A 20,825-nucleotide genomic window follows, 5' to 3' on the forward strand; every position below is an offset into this window, starting at 1 on the left:
GTGACGATCATTTGTTGCACAAGACAATAGATATTGTATAGCAATTGTGGACTTGTACAAGCTGTGTCTTCATCGGCCCGGCCAAAGCAGGAGCACAATGAGACGGCCGAACGCGCGTCCTCGTCGCAGTTTGGCTGTGCCTATCAAAAGTATCTTTAGACGCGGTGGTCCGTTTCGACACGATTGCAATGCCTAGCTAGAACCTGGCCCAACCAGCATACAGTCCCAGTCCAGCTTGCCAAACAGTAGCTCGAAACAGTGCAGTCAGGTCAACTCCCTCCCAAACGCGATAGAAGTGGGCTCACCTGGGCCCAAAAGCGATAGAAGTGGGATCACCTGTGGCATACAAAGACCAAGTGACGAGGAGACAGCAGTTTGGCCCCCTCTCACGCTGCGCCGCCCAGCTCACGCGCACTAACGGAAAATCACCGACGTCGACAGCGAGACTGCCCGCCCGCCCGCATGCTCGTGAGCAGCAAACAGGAGCCCCCAGAGGCCGAGCCGACCACACGCAGCAGCGCGAGCCTCACAGGCCTGTCCAGCGGCGTGTTGCCGGCGCCCCACCTGAACGTGGGCGTCTTCTCCAAGCGCAAGGGCGTGCGCTACCACCGCGACGGACAGGTGCGCAGCTGCCGCTTCTGCGAGATCCTGCGCGCGCGGGCCGAGCCCTTCCTGTACGAGGACGAGGACGTGGTGGTCTTCCGGCCGCTGCGCCCTATAGTGCCCAGTCACGTGCTCATCGTACCGCGCGCGCACATCCGCAACGTCAATCGGCTGGGGGCGAGGCACCGCGGCCTGCTGGAGCAGATGTACCGCGTGGCTGAAGCGGTCATGACGCAGGAACTGGAGTCGCAGGAGCCTCAGGAGCCTCAGGATAATGACGACAAGGCGGTGCGCTACTCGTTTCATGTGCCGCCGTTCAACAGCATCGACCACGTGCACATGCACGCGTTCCACGATGACCCGCGTAGCTTGGGCTACTACGGGCGGCTCAAGTACCGCACCGAGTCGTGGTGGTGCCGCTCGTACGACCAGGTCATGGCGCGGCTGCAGGAGCTGGAGACCGAGCAGAGAGAAAGCGCAGAGGTGGACGAGTCGTCGTCGAGCTCGTCCGGACTCCTCTCGGACGAGAGGCAGACGGCGTAAGCTGGAGACACCTATTTATTTGCAATACAAACACTTGTGGTTCTACCTACCTCAGTCGCTGCTGCCGTACTCGAGGCGGACGTGGGACGACGTGCCGCGTCGAGGAGTGGCAGGTTGCCACCCGCACAGAATCGCCTCGATGTCCTGCAGACTGCGGCGGCTCGTTTCGGGAACGTACCACCAGGACAAAACGACTCCAGCGACGTTGCACGCCATGACGATCCCAACGCAGATGCCCAATGCCGACACTGGGGTCGGTGTGTACTCGCGGAGCACTGGTAGTGTGTGCGCGAGGCCGATATTTACAATAGCCTCCCAGATTACCACGAGACTCACGGCCCCCATGCGCTGCTTGACGGCGAAAAGTTCGCTGACCATGACAACAGGCACAATCCCGAGACCAAGCTGATGGCCAGCATTGACCAGCAGCATGGCAGCCCAGCCGGAATCACTGAGCGACACGCCGTCGTCGTCCGCCTGCTTCGAGTCCCTGTAGAGGGAGACCAAGAGGAACACGCAGGCCAACACCACCACGTAGCAGCCGCACTGCAGCGCCGCAGGTCGCCCTCTAGTGTCGACAAAGTAGAAGCAAGCTACTACACCAACTGCAGCAGCCACAGCCACAGCTATAGTCACAGCGACCATACCTTCCTCAGTGCCTTCGACGGCGACACCGAATATCGTGAGGACGAAGGAGGCATTGGTGTGGGCTCCACCAACACCTCTGCTGCCCGCCTCAACGAGCGTCGACGTTATTGTCGGCTCAAGAAGGAAGGCGCTCACCGCACGCAGCATATATAGCGCAGCGCACAGCAGAACGGGGCGATAGAAGGCTCCGTGATGGCGTCGCTCACTCGCCGCCAGAACCTTTGCATGAATAATAGCATTCGCCTCGTCTTCGGCGATCCGTTCGTCACGATCGAACAGTTTGTAGAGCACATCGAAGGCGGCTTCCCGGTCGTCATGGCGTGCAATGAGCCACGTTGGCGAATCCGGGAGCTTCTGCGCAAACAGCAGCAGCACCAGCGCAGGGACCACTCCAGACAGCGCCAAGACCTTCCACTCACTGAGATTGAAGCCCACATACTGCCGACTGAGGTACATGAAGAGCGCTCCAAGAGCCAAGTAGCAGGCTCCGCCCAGCGACGACACGAACATCTGCGCGCAGATCACTCGACCCCGAGTGTGGGCTGCGCTCACCTCCGCCAAGTACACGGGCACAATAACGTAGATGATCCCTGCAGCTGCACCAAGCAGGTATCTCCCAATTAGCACCGTGAGCTCTCCATAGGCGACGCCAACCAGCACCCAGCCCACGACGAATGGAATGGCAGCGAGCTCCAAGGTGCCTGCTCGACCAAGTCGATCTCCGCAGTAGCCTGCCCCAGCAGCCCCCAGCACGGAGCCCAGATACAGACACGAGCGGAAGAAGAACTCGGCGTGCTCGTGTCTGGCTCGGAACACGTCCACCTGCATGTTGTAGAGCCTCCCCGGGGAGATGGGGAACAGCGCGAGCCAGGCGCAGGCCACGCCCGCAGCGCCCATGGCCGCCACATGCAGCAAGAAGAAGGTGTTGCGTTGACTCGCCAGACGCTTGTGGCGGTACTCGGGCCTGGCAATACAGATGTGTCGTATCAATGAATAAGCTGACAGGAGCAATAATGGGGAAGGGGCACCCACCGCGAGTTGATGGGCGTGCTCTCGTCGCTGGGCGAGAGCGACGCATCCGAGAGCTCCAGCGGCGCCGAGATGTACTGGTGCGGCACGAAGGCGAAGTCGCTGCGTGGAGGGTCCCGCAGGCACTCAACAAGGTAACGCCAGCTCCGTGGCCTGCGAGCGATCATTGACAAGTGAGACTGATCCAGCCGAGTTGCTCGAACTTTAGTTGCGCAACTTAAGTGCAACTTTATCATGGTTGAAGTTGATCTATGCTAATGCGGCTACGAGGATGGCGGCTTGGCGTCCGAGGTGGAAGTCTCGTGGTGTAATGGAAGACCCGGGTACTTTTGCGTCAGCTCGCTGCCCAGATGCTTCTTCCAGCGGAAAAAGTTGGCACATGAGTACAGGAACGACTTGACGCGGACCTTGGCAGACTCCTTGCGCGTCTTGGGGAACGGCGTCGTGTCTAGACAGACGACGCCCGGCAGCGAGAACATGTCGCTGTAGCCCATGCCAAACACGATGGCGCCAGGTCCCCACTCCTTGACGTAGTTCGCCAGCTGCGTCGAAATGAGACGCTTGCTCACAATGTGCGCGCCGTAGTAGTTCTTGGCGTCGATCCACCGGATCGGGACGCCGTTGATGATCACGGGGTCGAGCAGCAAGATGTCGGGGGAGATCACGCGGCGGCCGTGTGACACGATCTGGTCCGAGCACAGCTCTGCCTGGGTCCTGTGTAGACGCAATACGTAAAAACAACATATTAGTTCGGAGCTTCGAGTTTCATGAAAGCCTCGCGAGTAATGACGTACTTCACACGGATTCCCTTGGCCTTGAGGAAGTACTCGATAGCCTTTTCTAACGAGTCGGCATTATACTTGGGCGCGCCAATGAACGGGTCACTCTTGTGGATGCTGTCATATTCAATGGCCTTGCGCAGCTCGTACTGATCACGCTTCGAAAGGTTCTGGGCAGGTCGTGCCAGAGCGTTCTGCAAGCAAAATACACAGTTTTCAATAACAACAATCCAGCGTCATCACAAGCGAGAGAGTTACATACCTTGACCTCCATTTGGCTCTTGCCCTTGGCACGCAGGATGACTCGCATGAGCGATACTGGAGGGTAGTTATGTGCCGTCGAAAGCGCGATGAGGCTGCGGCCGCTGTCGTATTCCTTGCAAATAGTAGCCCTATCGCGGCGGACGCGGTGCGTATTAACCAACAGCGACATGCGCAGCAGTTGCTTGCGCAGGTTGATGGTCATGTTGGTCGTGATAGGCAGCATTTGCAGCAGTGCATCGATATGATTCACTTGTGTTCGCTTCAAACGGCGAAACGTTTCTTGCTGCAGAATCAGCCCCGCGGCCTGGGTTTCCAGAACCTGCGGGATTGGGGTCACGGGCCATTCTAGCTCCATCGGCGTGAGACCACCGAATTTATTCCGTGCGTCCTTGATATCCTTCTTCGTCAGCGCCATGAAACTCGGGCCGTTTTGGTACACAGACGACTGCATGGACGAAAAGACAGACGACATAGCAAAGCAAGGGTCCAGACCCACCGCACGCACTCCCTCCATCACCGTCAGTGCGCGGTCCTTGCGTCCCGACTCGAGCGACGTGAGCGACATGATCTCCGGTTCAACCTCTGATAGCCGCATCTCCATCAAGATGTCGAAAAATGCATCTGACCGCCATACAATCGATGCGCGCAGTAGCCAATGCATGTACGTGTGCACGGAAATCGGGCGAAGCAGACGAAGCTGCTTCAGCACCTTGACGGCACCGTCCAAGTACTCTTGGCGGTAGCAAATGTCCAAGAAGCGGTTGTAGTCCGCCAGCTCCAGCTTCATCCCGGCCTTATCCATGAGATCCCACAGCTCAATCACTTCCACAGCAGCAGACGCCTCATTACACGCATCAAACAGCGTCCGCAGCGTCGCCTCGTCCACCTTGCGTCCTTGGTTCAGCATATCCCGAACAATGTGGATACCCTCGGACGGCTTCTTCGCCTCGCAGCACGCCAACACTCCAGGCGTCAAAAAGTTCTCGTCCAGGTACGGGTTGCCATAGTTCCGGTACAGATCAAAGAGCGTATGTGCGTTCTCAAACGACACGCGACGGAGCTTGGTGATCAACGCCGCGATCTCCTGCTCGCTCGGCAGCGTATTCTGCAACGATGCGATCTCCTGCAACGTCATCCTAATCTTATCCGTCTTGATATTCTTCAGCGGCATCGGCGTCTTCACCTGCACCACCGCAGGCTCGGATCCTGCACTCAAGCAGCTGTTCTTCTTCTCCTCCGGCTCATTGCTGCTCTTCTCCGAGCTATGTGTCGTTGCAGCAGCAGCTGCCTTCATCTTGGCGTCTCCCTTCATTGCTCTGGACAGCATCTCCTCTTCGATCTCCTTCTGACTCATGGGCTTGCGCTGGTTCGCCTTGGATTTCTTCTTGGGGGTCGTCGGCGTCGGAACCGGTGTCGGAACCGGTGTCGGAACCTCTGAATCTTCCAGCACTGCACTTGCAGCTGCAGCAGGAGCGGCGGTCGTTGCCGCTTTCTTCTTGACCTTTTTGCTCTTGCGGCGCTTGGCAGCCACCGGTTTGTGGCTCGCAGTGTCCGCCGCTACTGTCGCCGGGGCCTGCGTGGAGAGGAAGCGAGCCGCATAGGGCTGCTGCAGGACACTCCGGCCGCTTGCTGGGCGCAGGAATGCCAGCTGTACAGGCGCGTGAGCCGCCGACGTGAGCCCGAGGCGACGCGCGCTCAGACCCAGCAGCATCGACTCTGCTTCTGGTCCAACAAAACTCTCTCTTTTTGGTCGCCGTTTGTCTTTGGTCTTTTGTGTCGCCGTTTGTCTTTGGTCTTTTGTGTCGCCGTTTGTCTTTGGTCTTTTGTGTCGCCGTCTATCTTTGGTCTTTTGTGTCGCCGTTTGTCTTTGGTCTTTTGTGTCGCCGTCTATCTTTGGTCTTTTGTGTTGCCGTTTGTTTTTGGTCTTTTGTGTCGCCGTTTGTCTTTGGTCTTTTGTGTCGCCGTCTATCTTTGGTCTTTTGTGTCGCCGTTTGTCTTTGGTCTTTTGTGTCGCCGTTTGTCTTTGGTCTTTTGTGTCGCCATTTGTTTTTGGTCTTTTGTGTCGCCGTTTGTTTTTGGTCTTTTGTGTCGCCGTTTATCTTTGGTCTTTTGTATCGCCGGCCTGGTGCCCAGTCAATTTTCCGGTTTTCGATGGAGCAAGCTTCGCCCGCCGCCACCGCGGCCTTCGTGGGCGCCTTGTACCGCAAGGTGGTGCTCTCCGTCAAGGCATCGAACGCTGTGCCCTCGGAGGACGACGGCTTCCACTTCCACAGCCAGTTCAGTAAGCAATTCGCCGCTAAGTCCAAGAGCTCGGGCGCCACGGCCGAAGCGCTCGTGAAGCTGCTGACCAAGCGCCGACGCAATGATGCGGACGGAGACAAGGACGCAGAAAGCAGCGACGAGGATGGGGACGAGCAGCAGGAGCTTTTTGACGGCCCGGAGCCCAACGCGCGCGTCACGGACTACGCCGACATGTTGCTGGACGAGGCCACCAAACACTTGCAGCGCTTCGTGCGTGGCGAGACGGACGCGGCGTCCGCAGAGGCCAAGAAGCTTCGACCACTGGAAAACAAGCCGCAGACCTTTGAGAAGAACAAGAAGGCCAAGAAGAACGAGAAGGAGGAGGCTCCAGAGAAGAAACTGGCGCGAGGGGCGCAGGACAAGCCCCAGGACAGGTTCAACGAGAAGATTGACAATTCTAACGCGCCCTTTGTGTCGAAATTAAGGGAAAAGGTCCACGCACTGAAGGGTGTCGCTGAGGACGAAGACGACGAGATGACGCTGCGCCATCCGTACTTCCCGGAGATTAAGGGGCTCAAGTATGCGCAGTGGCAGCTGGAAGCGGCCGAGGAATCCTATGAGAGAGTGGAGCTGGACCAGGCGTCGTACTTGTGGGTGGACTCGGACGATAAGCTGATGCAGATGATGAAGTCGCTCACTGCGCCGGAAGCACGTGTGATTGCCGTGGATCTCGAACACCACAGCTACAGATCGTACATGGGACTTACGTGTCTGATGCAGATTTCTACTGCGCGCGAGGACTTTTTAGTCGACACGTTAGCGCTTCGTGGCAAGCTGCAGACGCTGAACCAGGTCTTCTGCGACCCCGAGAAGGTGAAGGTGCTGCACGGTAGTGACATGGATATCCTCTGGCTGCAGCGCGATCTTGGATTGTACGTTGTGAACCTATTCGACACGGGCCGCGCGGCGCGTCTGCTGCAGTACCCACGTTTCTCGTTGGCGTACATGCTCAAGCGTCACTGCAACATCGACGCTGATAAGCAGTATCAGCTTGCGGATTGGCGCATCCGCCCGCTCGAGACGAACATGATCAAGTACGCACGTGAGGATACGCGCTATCTGCTGTATATCTACGACCGCCTTAAGAAGGAGCTGCTTCAGGCCGGAGCAAAGTCTCGCGAGAGCCTGCTTTTTCAGGCGCTACAGAACTCCAGTAAGATCTGCTTGCAGGTGTATCAGAAGCCCCAGCCTACCGAGGGAGACGCATTGGCCGTGGGCGAAAAGCTCATGGGCACGGTGAACATCCGTGAACTGTCGGAACTTCAGAAGCGTGTCATTGCGGCTCTTTACTTGTGGCGTGATCGTATTGCTCGTCAGGAAGATGAGTCGGTGGCATACGTAATGCCAAATCATGTGCTCATGAAACTGACAAAGCACCTGCCAGCGCGCTCCGATGAACTCTTCCGTACATGCAACCCTGTGCCTTTGCTGATCCGCAAGTACTCCCTTCAAATTACCAAAATCATTATCGCTGAGAAGGTCAAGCTTGCTGAGGAAGAGTCGAAGACACAGCAAGAACCCGCCGCACCTGCGGTCGTCACCAACCCGACGAGAAAGACCTGGAATGAGGATGGAGTGGAGCAGACGGTGGCTTCGTCGAATCTGAAGCGTGTTGGGCGTGCTGAGTACGCTCCTTGGAAGAGTGGCCAGCGCAAAGCTGTTGCTGGTGCTGACGCTGGCACATCATCGTCTAGCGATGCCCGGCCAATGGCTCTGGGGATCAATGTCTCCAGCACTATTTCCGAACCGGAGACTGCATCCACGCTGCTTGACCAGGTGAATGCCATGGTTGCGAGCACGATGTTCACAATCGCAGAGAATGAGCCGTCCGATGTATCGACCGCCAACCCAGCCTCCTTGTCCGAGATCCCCAACAAGGACGCCAGCGCAGCCAACGACGCCCAGCCTAAGATGCCTCAATCCATCTCGGAGACTTATCACATGTCGAGTCGCTCCAAGCGGAGGAAGACGACCCCCGTGGATACAACCTCGGCGTCTCAAGTCAAGGACCGCACTGAAGAGTTCATGCAGAAGGCGGACGGAGATGCCAAGGACGAGAGCGACTTCCAGGCCTTCGACTATGCGGCTGCCAGCTCCCAGGTCACGGGAGCCAAGTTCGAGCTCAAGAAGGACAAGGACGAAGAGAGACCAGGTCGTGGCCGCAAGAGCCAGAACAGGAACAAGAAGCAGGCAGGCTACAACCCGTTCGCGGCCATGGGCGGCAAGGGCAATAAGGACAAGGACGAGCCCAAGGGTGCACGGAAACCTGTCAAGAAGATGCACCACATGCCAAGAAGTGCCACATTCAGGTAGGCGCTCCAACTCGTTTTTCTAGGCTTCCAGCGCAATTAGATAGACCAATATACGCATCTGTCGCTCCACCACCAAGTGCTAAGTAAAAAATGCTTGTTTCAGTAAATTTTCGACCTGTGATTGGCTAACAGCCCGATGGCGGTTTTTTTCTTAGCGGTTTTAGCGCCATTTTGGAAAACGGACCAAGCAGCCGCTGCGATCTCCCGATGGCTCGCAGCCCCGCGCTTAAGCGCGTGTCGCCCGAGTTGGACGGAGGGGAAGGCAGTGCCAAGAAGCTCAAAGCCGCGGTGGTCGTGGCCAGCCAATCGGCGGCGACGGTGCGCAGCGAGCCGCTTGAGGCGGAGGACAGCGAGTCGGACTCTGTCGGGGCAGGGGAAGGCGTCCAAGCGCTGACTTTGGCGGACAATAATGACGTGTACCACGCACAGGAGGACGGACAACATGGTACGCACTGGTAGCACTGTGCTTCAGTTATTTATTGATTGTCTTTGAGCGTCAAAGCTCTTGGTGTTGAAAGTTGTTGATTTTTTTTACTTAACTGTCTTCGTAGACGTGGAAATGGCCGATATGGAGCGCTCAAAGGCCCAACAGACCACAGACAGCAAGAATGAGGTCGAGAATGATGGTGCAGCCAAACCGAGCGCGAAGAAGCCGATCAAGCAGCGCGCGAAACCTGCTGGGAAGGCTGTGGCCAACGGGAAGACCAAGGCCAAGGCAAAGTCGAAGGTTAAAGCCAAACCTAAGGCCAAGGCTACTCCGAAGCGGAAGGTGCGCACGCAGGAGGACAAAGTGAAGGAGAACGCGCCGCTGGTTGCGCCGTTCTTCGTAGAGACGGGCGTCGAGTGGAACAACACGAACATCGACTTTGACGAGCTCAGTGTATTGCGCTCGCGATGGGAGCTGCCTGCCGCTTGTCACATCCTGTGGCTACTGCAGAGTCCGCTGACGCTGCGCTTCTCGAATACGCTGCTGGAGTACGAGGCGGCGCTGCTGAAGCCGGAGGAGAGTCCTGTGCTGGAGGATGTGTTCACGAAGCTTCTGCTGAAGAAAAGCGAGCGGGCGTGTCTGAGCGCTGGGATTGGCCTCAAGTATGAGTGGTGGAACAAGCAGCTGCGCATTTACTACATGGACATGTACGACAAGTGGTACGCGCTGCTGCGGAAAGCGGGCGAGCGGCTACCGGAATCGTTTTCGCAAGATGAGGACGATGATGACGCTAGCGCCTCGGACAGCAAAACTGAGGAACAGGTGGACGTCGAGCTCAGTGATGACGAGTGGCTGACGCTAGACATTCTGAAAGCTCGGCTTGAAACTCTAGGCATGGTGTGCCCATTGAAGGTGAGTTTGTTCAAGTCTGTATTGATGGAGCAATTCTGACCTGTTTTGGCTATATACTTGCAGCACCAGTCGTTTGCGGACCTGTCGGTCGAGTTGCGTTGCAAGATCTTGCTGAACTTGTGCGAGGCTGTGGTGGACGACCCAGCCAACACGTACGCATTTTGGACTTTGTGATTATCTTGAGCTTACACTGATCCGTTCGACTTCTTATATCGAAACAGTGAATACATGCGTCAAATGGAAGACGACGATATGCGCGTGGAGCCACTAGGCAATGACCGCGCCGGAAACCTGTTTTATTTCTTCCCGCAGTTCTACGAGGAGCGACGGCTGTACAGATTAGACCCGGAAACGCATCAATGGGCCCTTTGGGCAAAGGGGGATGGTGCGTTCCGCTCCATGCTCAAAGCAATGAAGGGGATCCGTGGACGTAAAATTCGTGGAGAGCAAGAACTTCTGGATCATCTGGAAGTGATCGTGGAGCAGATAGAGGATGAAGATGAGGCCCGCGCCCGGCAACTAGAGAAGGCAAACCGCCTTGCCATTTTAGAGGCTATTCCGCGCAAACGTTCTCTTCGCCTTCAGGTGAAGCAGCTGGAGAAGATGGAGAAACACCAGGAGGAACTGGAACACCAGAAAGAACTCTCAACGGAGGATATAGCGGAAATGAAGCGCGCTGAGTTGCTGCGCAAGGTCGAGAAAGAGGCTGAAAAAGAGGTGCGTGACGCCGAGCGTGAAGCACGTCGTTTGCATCGCGAGCAGGTAGAGCGAGAAGAGGCCCAGGCCGAGCGCGAGAAGCGTCGCCTCCGTCGGATTGAAAAGGAAAATGAGGAGGAAAGGCTTGAGCAACTAGCCCAAGAAGAGCGTAGAAAGCAGGAGGAGGCGCGCGAGCTGCGTGCTCGCCAGCGGCATGGAGAAGGGGAGTGGGAGGATGTCGCTGAAGATGACCAGAGCTCAGCGGAGGAAGAAACACCTACCTCTGCAGTAGATACCCCCGTGCAGGTTCCGGTGCCATGAGCCGGCATGGACCAATCGATCGACGATCAGAAAAATGCATTCCCTGGTAACAGACAATAGAGATCACTCGCTCAACAGACCTTGGCAGTGTTCACACAACAACAACATGTATTGTGGAGCATCAAGGACATCGATCGTGTTTGTAGCGAGGTTGAGGCAGAGGCAGTGTATCAAAGCAAATAAAGGATTGATATGCAAAGTCACGCAGTTCATTCTAAGCAAACTTGCTGGTCGAGCTGGTCTTGCCAACAGGAGCAACTGCATCTTTGTTGCCGTTCTCCTCTTCGGCCCCTTCGCCCGACGCCACCTTGGTGTACTGAGGTAATCCGGACAAGGCTTTAGGCTCGACAGGCAGCGAGTAAATGTAGACTCCAAACCCGACAAAGCACACGGCAGTGACCGTGTACAGCGTGATCGACTGACCGAAAAGCATCGCGCTAAGCAGCGGCAAGAAGACGAGCTCCAAAGCGCTGGCAATAGCCTTGCGGATCGAGTCCAGCTGCTTGAGGAAGAGACTCGTGACGACACCAATAAACGACATGATGAGAACCATGGGCAGCACATAGGGAGAAAAGAGCACACTGAAGTTGGCCGCGGTAAGAGCCTCTTGTGCCGTCTGGCCCGTGAGGCCCAGAGCGAGCATTCCCATGGTACACACGATGGAGTCGATGTACATGAAGACGTTCTGCAGGTTCACTGGGATGGAGGCTTGTTTCTTGAGCAGAACTTCATTGTACACCCCTGCAAAGGTGCTGCTGAGCATCTGCACCATTAAAAGTCCGTAGGCCATGAAGGTAGGGCCGTCCCCATCGGCGCCCACCTGGGCCGATCCATTGGGGTCTTGAGAGCCCAACGTCTTGATAGCGCAGCCTACCGTCGTGACTGCCAATGAGACCCATTGGTTCCGGTTCAGTCTCTTGGAGAACATCATCTGATGTAGCACGCCAGTGACCACGAGGCGGAATTGCAGTAGAAGGAAGTAGGTCGAGGCGTCGAACGCGCGTAGGTTGATGTAGGACAGCACGTCGTAGACTACGTAGAGCCCCGACGGGATGAAGTAGAGCAGCAGTAGGGTGCGGTGGTCTCGCGCTTGCGTCATCATGAAGCGCAGCCGGTCGCCCAGCGGCTCCGTCGTCTGCGTGTCCGCCCTCAGGTACATGTAGCTGGCGATCAGCAGCTTGAGCAGCGACTGGAGCACCACGGCGCAGGCCGAATTGAAGCGCACGCTCTGGCGCTTGGCCAGCTCGTTCAGCAGCCCGTAGCTCACCCAGAGCCCCATGTACGTGACGAAGATGCCGCGCTGGGTCTTGGTCTCGAGTCCCAGCGGCGCCGGCATGGTAGCAATAGGCGGGTTCGGATGTGGGCACGGGGAGGTTACGTTTGGGGCTACTATAATTTGGATTTGATTTTTGTATGCGGCAGTTACGATATGAAAATGAATACACAACAGGAAAGGTTTGATCGTGTGGCCGCTTGTTGGGGCGTGACGATCACGTAGGTGATGGCACCATAGTCGGCAATGAGGGATTGCATTTTATTTGCCTGGTTCATTTTTAAACTTTGTTGCCAGCGGTTATCATACGTCGAGGTCCGAAATTTCGGAAACGACCGACGCTGTGGGCTTTGTGCGTTACATTGCTGTCTGCGCTCATGATTTCTGCTGATCGACGCGTCCGACAGCTCTTCAGCTCAGGGCCAGGAAACTTTTGATGTGTCTGAATGTGAGAGCAACGCTGCGTCTTGACCTTGTAGAGTCGATGCACTTGAAGCCGAAAAGTCCACCGTGAGTGGGCTGTCCATTTGCCTTGAGTTTCCGACGAGGTAGGCTATTCGACGCATTCACATTGCCTCAAGCTTTTCACCCGCATCTCGAAGTGATCTTTGGATAGTCTCCGCTCAAACTCCTTTACCAAGTTTGGCAAAAGTGTTGTAGAGAGCGTGGCGGTCTTGAGGCTGAGCACGAGATAGGTTGTGGTGGATTTAGAGGAATGCAAACAAAAATCTCAGTATCAAGGCTGCGCGGCCACCAACGCAGCTTTCAGGCCCTAGAAGCGAATCTGTAATCCTTTTGGCGAAGCAATAGAGATCACGCACTCACAATATCCAGGCTGTTGCCATGCCGTGCTTTTGGTGAAGATGGCAAGGAGCATCTCGTTGAGGTGAAACGCAACAGCGTCGCCGTGTTCTTGGCGCACGGGAACCGCGAAGTAATTCGCGCCACATCCGATTTGCATGGCGTCGAAAGGTTTGCGCAGGGCACTCTAACAACCAGCGATTTGCACTTGGGCTCCGCTCGAAAGAAACCGTAAGCACATCCATTGAGCTTTCCGGCCGATGTGATTATGAGCGCTGTGTGTTTTTTGGCTCTGGGACGCCCGAGTGGTGGATACACGCCGAGTCCATTCATGAAGCCAAATGCATGTACTATATGCCCGCCGACCAGTTATGCTTCGCATGTGGAGCTGGTCGGGCCTCCGTGGGTTTATCACAAGCGATAATCACACGCGTCTAACATGTAAATACATGTTGTGCTAAAGGCAAGAGTCTTTGGCAGAGACGGTATTCCTGCGCCTTTTGTATCCATCATGGAGCGTGGCGTCGTGTGGTCCCGCAAAACTTCAGCAAAAAGAGAGCAGCAGCAACGTTACTGCACTATCCTCAAGACGAAAGTCACCGCGCTGCTCGCGTCACGCAGAGAGAGACCGGCGACTCGGGTTCGTCCACCGCGCTGCACGTCCCTGTAGGACAAGCAAGAGCCACGACGAATGAGCAACGCCAGAGTCTCAGCAATCCGAAAAACTTGACATCAACACGCTGATTTCCAGAAACGGCAGCACTTGCAGGCCAACAATCTCCAGATGTGCGCCGGCGACAAAAAGGTGGAAGTGTGCAACAAGGTGCAATGCAACCTCAACTGTAATTGCCGCAACTTGTACTTGAAGCCTGCCGCAAGGCCACTGCAAGTCCGCGCTCACAGTTGCAGCAGCGAGCCCTGCCACAAATTCCGCATTCCATAAAAGGTAAACCCAGCGCTGGATAGCCCTACATGTACAACCCTGAACCAGCACTTCGCCAACATTCTCTCGAGCGAGTGGCGCTGGTCGCTCGGATAAACTGCAGATTCGCTGCTGTGACAACGCTTTCAGGAAAACAAAGGGCAGATGGTGGACATCCATAGAATTGTGCCTCTTGAAGTACCTCGCATACTGCACCCAAGTGTAACCCAAAAAGTGTAGCCTACAGCTCTCATTCTTGAAAAAGCATTGGGGCCATCACTTGACACATCCCGCCATCATACATGCTCGCGCAACAGTACGAACCGCTGGAGACGCTCGCGCCAGCGCTCTTCGGCTCCGTGCAGAAGTGGCGCCACCTGCCCACCAACGAGTGCGTGGCCGTCAAGCGCATGGAGCTGCGCTTCGCGGCGCGCAAGCGCTCCAAGTCCTCCGAGCGCGCGGTGGAGGAGGACCTCTTCACGGAGATCAAGACGAACCTGCGCGTGCAGGCGCTGGGTGGCCACCCAAACGTGCTGCCGCTGCGCGACTGCATCATGGAGGACGAGGCCGTGCTGCTCGTGCTCAAGTTCTGCGCGAATGGCGAGCTGCTCGACGTGCTGAACGCGAAACGAGCCGCTGGCGAGCAGCTCAATGCGTTGTGCTACTTTGCGCAAATCCTAAGAGGCGCCTTGTTCCTCCACGCCAATGACATTGCCCACCGAGACCTGTCTCTGGAAAATGTGCTGCTGGACGAGCGCGACTGCTGCCAGATCACAGACTTCGGGCTGGCCACGCAGTGCAGCGGCAGGATGACCGTGCGACCCGTGGGCAAGCTTAGGTACATGGCGCCGGAAGTTAGTGCAGCGCTGGTGCATGAGGAAGAGCACGAGTACGACCCAAAGGTGGCAGATGTGTGGGCGCTCGGAGTGATGCTGTACGCCATGGTTGCTGCACAGTACCCGTTTCGGGAACCGCTTCGGCGGGACGATCGATTCAGGTTACTGGAGGACTTTGGAGTCGAGTATTTGCTGGAGAAGGACGAGGTGGACGTGGAGGGCAAGAAGGACGTGGTGGATCTACTACGCAAGCTGCTGGTTGTTGACCCTGCTAAGCGCTCGACGCTGGCAGAGCTGCAGTCGCACGCGGCGCTGCCGGCTGTGGATGACGCCGAAACGCGTCCGGCGAGCTTGACGGAGCAGCCCGAGGATCCCCAGCTGCTAGTGAGCAATGAAGGCGGACGACAACGTGCGCGGTCCCTGGGCCGCTTCACCGGCAAGGGATCGCTTTCTTCAGTGAGTCCTGACGCACCACTATCAGAGGCGGAAAGGAACAAACAAGCTCTGGCTGCCTCAGCCATCAACCCAACAGCCGTGGCTGCTGCATCTGTCGCTGGAGTCAATGGATCCAAAAACCCATGCACCGGTGGCAGGTTGCTGCGCAAGTGCTTTCCCAGTGCGCGAGTGTAAGGCAGGTATACCCACGCTGTATTTATCTATAAGGCGTCACGCTATCTAATATCAATCGCCAGATGACCATTATTCAACACAATCGATTGTCTTCGTGGCCCACTTCAACATGTGGTTCAACACGTTCAAATACCTTCAACAGCCCGCTGTACATTATGTGTAATTACTCCATCGCTACTGGTTGCTCGGCTGGAGATTCCACTGCACACTGCTCACCGAAAGAAACACTCACGGCAGACCAGAGGTCATCGCACTTATCCTCATACTTTCCGTGCGTGTTTTCCAACGCTTGCTGCAATCTGTTGATCCAGTGTTCAAGTGAAGGCGCAAGACTGGCTGCTTGAGCTACCGTAGATTTGGTAGCCTTGACTCGAGCGCCTTTCAGCAGATGGGCTAGTTGGCCTGATTGGTAGAACACGGTGCGCTCGAAGATCTCCATGTCCCGGAGTGTACCGCACAAGGTGTCCACGTACGCATCGACAAAGTCAGCAGCGGGTCCGTTCTCGAGCCAATGCGTGCGCTCGAGAGCAAACGCAACGCTCTCCGCTGACAATAAGGACACGGCGGAGAACAGGTTGCGCCAGCGGTACAGCATTTCCTTTTGAGGCGAAATCTGGTCTGCCGCATCGGCGTTTTTGCCTCGCCGGCGCTTCCTGCCCTTTGTAGTCTGCTCAGTCGTCTCCACTTCCTTGCGGAAATCAAGCATGAGTCGAGCGAGCCAAGCGAAAAGTGAGCTCAGAGATTTTGGCGGGGTGAAGAACTCAGATGGTTGCAGGTCACGCAAATCATCGTTCTTGCTTAATCGTTTTGCTGACTTCTGCACCAGCAATGAAGTCTCATCGCTTACGTTAGCACATTCGGTCATCACCGAAACCTTCGCGTACACCTCCAGCAAGCGGATGAACCCGAACGAGTTAGTCTTGTATGCCTCCTCAGCTTCGTCGGCATCGTACTCGAGAATGGGTTCGATGCACCTCTCCAGTACCTCAACAATAGGCTGCAGCATTGTGTTGATACCCTTGACAGATGGCATCTGAACAATGTACTCGATTGTGCCAAGGACCACGATGGGGTTTAGCGCAGTCTTTTTCGCCTTTGAACTGGTCATCCCAGAGCGGAACTTGCTTTTTCTCCATTGATCAAGGAACTTTGCCAACTTTGATGTCAAGAATGGGAGCTGTTCCCACTGAACCATGCAATCAACCATTGACTCGAGCAGCTTTTTGCTGGAGTTTTCGTTCATTTTCATCAGGTTCTCCACCAGACGTTCAAGAAGGACGCCTTCGGACAGATCGCCTAGGTAGCCAATGATTCTCCAAATCGAACTCAAGGCTTCCTGGTCGTTTGGACGGTCTTCACTGTAAGCAAGTAATAGCGCTTCGAGTGCCTCAACATTCAGCTGCTCGCGCAAAAATGTCTTGCACTCAGAGTACCGAGCGTCCCCCATCACCTTCACGTGTACGCTCTTCAAAAGGTTACCGATAACTTCTAACACGACAACTTGGCCGACAATGCTAAACCCCTCCTCATCGTCATCATCATCGTCTTCATCGTCATCTTCAGATTCCTGAGGCTTTAGTCGCCGAGACACAAAATTTAGGGAGCATCGAAGCAAAAGTGCAGCCAATTTGCAAACTGATCCGACGGACACGTGTTCAACGACGCTCGCGTAGAAAACCATGGCCGCCTCAGGGTTCTTTCTCACCAGAGCAAGGCACCGAGCCACCTGCGAAGATCCACCCACGCTTTGCGGGAAATACGAATTTAAGAACAGGGACACAAGCTGCTTGCATGCGAGAGGGCTGTCGCGATCCATGACCATGCGGCAGAGCAAATCGTTCACTGGGACAACGTCGTAAAAATGCAAGTTGCGAATGCTCTTGATTCGCACCAACAGAGCACCAAACTCAGCGCGGACTTTTTCATTGCGATCATTGATCAGAGGCGCCAGCTGCAAAACGCATGATGAAGATGCGTTAGCTCAACTCAGGTGACTAAACATACGGTAGGCTTACCATGGGAAGCAGCGGCTTCAAAATGGAGTGCGAGTTGTGGTTGTCCAAGATGAACTGGATGCCTTCAAATACGGCAGCACGAACGCTACTTGAGGCTGCATCATTTACTAGATCCACCACCAGCTTCGAGATGAAGCATCGGATTGTTTCCGCGGGAAGTAGCTCCCAGTACACTGAAAGCACTTTAGAAACACCTTCGATAGCTGCAACTCGGAGTGCAGGGTGAGAATCACCGAGCAATTCTTCGAATGTGTCGAACTGTTTCTGGAGAGTCAAGTCCATCGTTTCATTGTTGAATGCTGGGTCACGAAGCGGGAAGTTATCGAATAGCAAAATAGTGGCTTGACGCCGGACGGAATCGTTGGGAGCCTTCACTCCACGCCACAAAATGGGGCTGCAAATGCGATAAAGCATCTCGTCAACACCAGGATGGCGCTTGTTCTCAAAGAAAATCTGCAACACTGTGCAAACAGCATTGTACAACGATGTGCTGCCAGCATGGACTGCGTCCCGAACGTATCTCTGAATGCACTCCTCTTCAATTTTCGCTCGGAAGGCGCCCTTGCTTCCAACCCAAGCCTGTCAGCACCAATACACTTTAGAATAACCCCGCAAATGACACTATCAATTCACCCTTTTTCAAGGCAAAGATGGCTCACCTTGAAGTAAATGTTGCCGTACTTGACCAGGATCGAGTTGCGTTGGTTCGGGATCTGGTTCCTAATAGTCTCGTTGATATCCTCCACGAACGGCACGTGAAGTGTAAACAAAAAGCTCAAGAACGGTACCGCATCCGGTGACCGAAAGAACGTGGGCTGGATTAAACACCGCAGCAGGATATCCCTCAACAATCCACTGCTGTCATCGTCAAAGTCCAGCAGCGGCAGAGCGTCCTTAATCGCAAACAGTCTTCGGATCGGATGCTTCTTGGAGTTGAAGCTCCCCACCGCCGGGGACTCGTAGCTCCGCACAATCAGATACGGCAGCAGCTGCGTCACCAATGAATGTGCCCGTCCGCAAAAGTTATGTTTCCAACAAGCTTCACACAGCAGCGAAATGGCTTCCTGCGTGGCCAGCACCTGGTCGGCGTCCCCTCGAAGTCTCAACAACTGGTCATGCAGCTCCTGGGCCACGGCAAAGAGCTCTTTTTTGTCCACAGACGCGTCCTCGCTCTCCACCAGCAACACCGTGAACTCGGCGATCCACTCGCGGGCCTTCAGTCGCCTCGCCTCCTCCTCTTCGTCGTCACTTGGAGCCACAAGCTGCACTGCAGCAGGGTAGAAAATATCCAGCTGTTTGCGAGGCAGCGCGCGCACTTCGTCGTCCACCTGTGTCCTGTCTTGAGCGTCTTGCTCTACTTCAGTGTCCGCCTCGTCCTCGCTCTTCTTGCGTTTGTTCTTGGTCTTGCGCTTGCTGTTGCCGGGATTGCGGTTCTGCACCTTGCGCTGAATCATGATCTTACCCAGCGGCGCGGCGTCGCCGTCCTTGAGCGCTGCGATCGCGTCCGTCACTGCCGTCACCATGTGGATGCGGAATTCGAAAATGAGCGCGCGGAAACCTTCCAGTGTCAGTATTTTCTAATGAGTGACATCGTAGTGATTGTCCGTGTCACTGGCACGGGGTGATCTGAGTCCAAGAGAATTGTGACTGGTCGGAGAGATCCACACAAATTTCCCCCCAGACACTCACACGATCGTTTGGACGCCAAGCGCCGGGTTGATTGACCGAGAATGGAGACGGCAGACCTCGTGGTGGACGGCACGCGCACGTCGGGCAAGGATGTGCGCGAGCTGAATGTGACGGCGGCCGTGGCCATCGCTAACATCGTCAAGAGCTCGCTGGGGCCCGTGGGACTGGACAAGATGCTCGTGGACGACATCGGAGACGTAACCATCACGAACGACGGCGCCACGATCCTCAAGCAGCTGGAGGTGGAGCAGCCCGCGGGCAAGGTGCTCGTGGAGCTGGCAGGACTACAGGACCAGGAGGTGGGCGACGGCACCACGTCCGTCGTCATCATCGCCGCGGAGCTCCTCAAGGTGCGGAAAAAGATACTTTTTCTGTCAACTATGCTGTTTTTTGATAGGGAATTATGGTGGTTCTAATGTTGATTTTGTTTGCTGTGGTTGTTGTTGCTTGCAGCGTGCCAACGAGTTGGTGAAGAACAAGATCCACCCGACGTCCATCATTGCCGGGTACCGACTGGCCATGCGTGAGGCCGTCAAGTACATTAAGGAGAACCTGAGTGTTCCCGTGGACACGCTTGGGCGTGAGAGCCTCGTGAACGCTGCCAAGACCAGCATGTCGTCCAAGATTCTCGGACCCGAGAGTGAGTTCTTCGCCAACCTCGTGGTGGACGCCGTGTCCTCCGTGCGCGTAGAGCAGGAAGGAGCCAAGGGCAAGGTGAAGGCCAAGTACCCTGTCAGTTCGATTAACGTGCTCAAGGCGCACGGTAAGAGTGCTCTGGAGACGCAGCTGGTAGACGGGTTCGCGCTCAACTGCACTAAGGCCTCGCAGCAGATGCCGACGTACATCAAGAACGCGAAGATTGCCCTGCTGGACTTTGATCTGCAGCGTCACCGTATGCAGATGGGTGTGCAGGTGGTTGTGAACGACCCCAACGAGCTGGAGCTCATCCGTCAGCGCGAGATTGACATCACGAAGGAGAAGATCCAGAAGATGATCGACGCTGGTGCCAATGTGATTCTGACCACGAAGGGCATTGATGACCTGTGCCTCAAGTATTTCGTGGAGTCGGGTTGCATGGGTGTGCGTCGTTGTAAGAAGGAGGACCTTCAGCGTATTGCCAAGGCCACTGGCGGACAAGTTGTGCTCACGCTTGCCGACATGGAGGGCGAGGAGACGTTCGACCCCTTGACGCTTGGCGAGGCGCAGGAAGTTATTGAGGAGCGCGTCGGTGACGGCGAGCTTATCTACATCAAGGGTTGCAAGACGCGTCAGGCCACTACTGTGGTGCTGCGCGGCGCCAACGAGAACATGCTGGACGAGATGGACCGCTCGATGCACGACGCTTTTATGGTAGTCAAGCGTATGCTCGAGAGCAACCAGCTCGTTGCTGGCGGCGGTGCTGTGGAGGCGGCTTTGTCTATCTACCTCGAGAACTTCGCCACGACGCTGGGCTCCCGAGAGCAGCTGGCCATCGCTGAGTTTGCCGACGCGCTTCTGGTCATCCCGAAGACGCTGGCGGTTAACGCCGCCAAGGACGCCTCGGAGCTGGTGGCGCGCCTGCGCGCGCACCACAACACATCGCAGAGCGACGCTTCCAAGCGCGAACTGCGTTTCTCGGGCCTGGACCTGCTGGAGGGCGCTGTGCGCGACAACCTCGAGGCTGGTGTTGTGGAGCCTGCTATCAGCAAGATCAAGAGTCTGCGTTTTGCTACCGAGGCGGCCATTACCATTCTGCGGATTGATGATTTGATCAAGCTCAACCCTAAGGAAGAACCCCAGCAGTAGGCTTCCAGCTTCCCATTGACAGCGGGCAGGTGGTAATAG

General features: G+C 55.9%; 9 protein-coding genes across 9 annotated transcripts; 5 read left to right on the plus strand and 4 right to left on the minus strand.

Moving 5' to 3' along the window:
* Positions 1–462: 462 nt before the first annotated feature.
* Positions 463–1,146, plus strand: KRP23_2405 (Histidine triad nucleotide-binding protein 3; the record flags this gene model as incomplete). The annotated part of the gene is made up of 1 exon (XM_067887138.1): positions 463–1,146. The coding sequence occupies one exon, from the start codon at positions 463–465 to the stop codon at positions 1,144–1,146; it is 684 nt and encodes a 227-aa protein (XP_067749752.1).
* A 51-nt stretch (positions 1,147–1,197) lies between these two features.
* Positions 1,198–2,990, minus strand: KRP23_2406 (Sugar transporter ERD6; the record flags this gene model as incomplete). The annotated part of the gene is made up of 3 exons (XM_067887139.1): positions 1,198–1,739; positions 1,794–2,758; positions 2,827–2,990. 3 exons carry the CDS (start codon positions 2,988–2,990, stop codon positions 1,198–1,200), a joined length of 1,671 nt encoding a protein of 556 aa, XP_067749753.1.
* KRP23_2407 (uncharacterized protein) lies at positions 1,555–1,947 on the plus strand (the record flags this gene model as incomplete). Its single annotated transcript, XM_067896053.1, has 1 exon — positions 1,555–1,947. The coding sequence occupies one exon, from the start codon at positions 1,555–1,557 to the stop codon at positions 1,945–1,947; it is 393 nt and encodes a 130-aa protein (XP_067749754.1).
* Positions 2,991–3,086: 96 nt separating the features above from the next.
* Positions 3,087–5,577, minus strand: KRP23_2408 (uncharacterized protein; the record flags this gene model as incomplete). The annotated part of the gene is made up of 3 exons (XM_067887140.1): positions 3,087–3,537; positions 3,618–3,796; positions 3,865–5,577. The coding sequence occupies 3 exons, from the start codon at positions 5,575–5,577 to the stop codon at positions 3,087–3,089; spliced, it is 2,343 nt and encodes a 780-aa protein (XP_067749755.1).
* A 440-nt stretch (positions 5,578–6,017) lies between these two features.
* On the plus strand, positions 6,018–10,835 carry KRP23_2409 (Exosome component 10; the record flags this gene model as incomplete). The annotated part of the gene is made up of 5 exons (XM_067887141.1): positions 6,018–8,476; positions 8,635–8,924; positions 9,031–9,818; positions 9,882–9,970; positions 10,040–10,835. 5 exons carry the CDS (start codon positions 6,018–6,020, stop codon positions 10,833–10,835), a joined length of 4,422 nt encoding a protein of 1,473 aa, XP_067749756.1.
* A 214-nt stretch (positions 10,836–11,049) lies between these two features.
* On the minus strand, positions 11,050–12,171 carry KRP23_2410 (UDP-galactose transporter senju; the record flags this gene model as incomplete). Its single annotated transcript, XM_067887142.1, has 1 exon — positions 11,050–12,171. The coding sequence occupies one exon, from the start codon at positions 12,169–12,171 to the stop codon at positions 11,050–11,052; it is 1,122 nt and encodes a 373-aa protein (XP_067749757.1).
* A 2,601-nt stretch (positions 12,172–14,772) lies between these two features.
* On the plus strand, positions 14,773–15,297 carry KRP23_2411 (uncharacterized protein; the record flags this gene model as incomplete). The annotated part of the gene is made up of 1 exon (XM_067887144.1): positions 14,773–15,297. One exon carries the CDS (start codon positions 14,773–14,775, stop codon positions 15,295–15,297), a length of 525 nt encoding a protein of 174 aa, XP_067749758.1.
* A 163-nt stretch (positions 15,298–15,460) lies between these two features.
* Positions 15,461–18,835, minus strand: KRP23_2412 (Condensin-2 complex subunit G2; the record flags this gene model as incomplete). Its single annotated transcript, XM_067887145.1, has 3 exons — positions 15,461–17,248; positions 17,313–17,891; positions 17,972–18,835. The coding sequence occupies 3 exons, from the start codon at positions 18,833–18,835 to the stop codon at positions 15,461–15,463; spliced, it is 3,231 nt and encodes a 1,076-aa protein (XP_067749759.1).
* Positions 18,836–19,042: 207 nt separating this feature from the next.
* Positions 19,043–20,786, plus strand: KRP23_2413 (T-complex protein 1 subunit alpha; the record flags this gene model as incomplete). Its single annotated transcript, XM_067887146.1, has 2 exons — positions 19,043–19,351; positions 19,455–20,786. 2 exons carry the CDS (start codon positions 19,043–19,045, stop codon positions 20,784–20,786), a joined length of 1,641 nt encoding a protein of 546 aa, XP_067749760.1.
* Between the last annotated feature and the right edge of the window lie 39 nt (positions 20,787–20,825).

Source organism: Phytophthora ramorum (assembly GCF_020800215.1).
Source record: "Phytophthora ramorum isolate Pr-102 chromosome Unknown Phyram_PR-102_s0002, whole genome shotgun sequence".
Lineage (NCBI taxonomy): Eukaryota > Oomycota > Peronosporomycetes > Peronosporales > Peronosporaceae > Phytophthora > Phytophthora ramorum.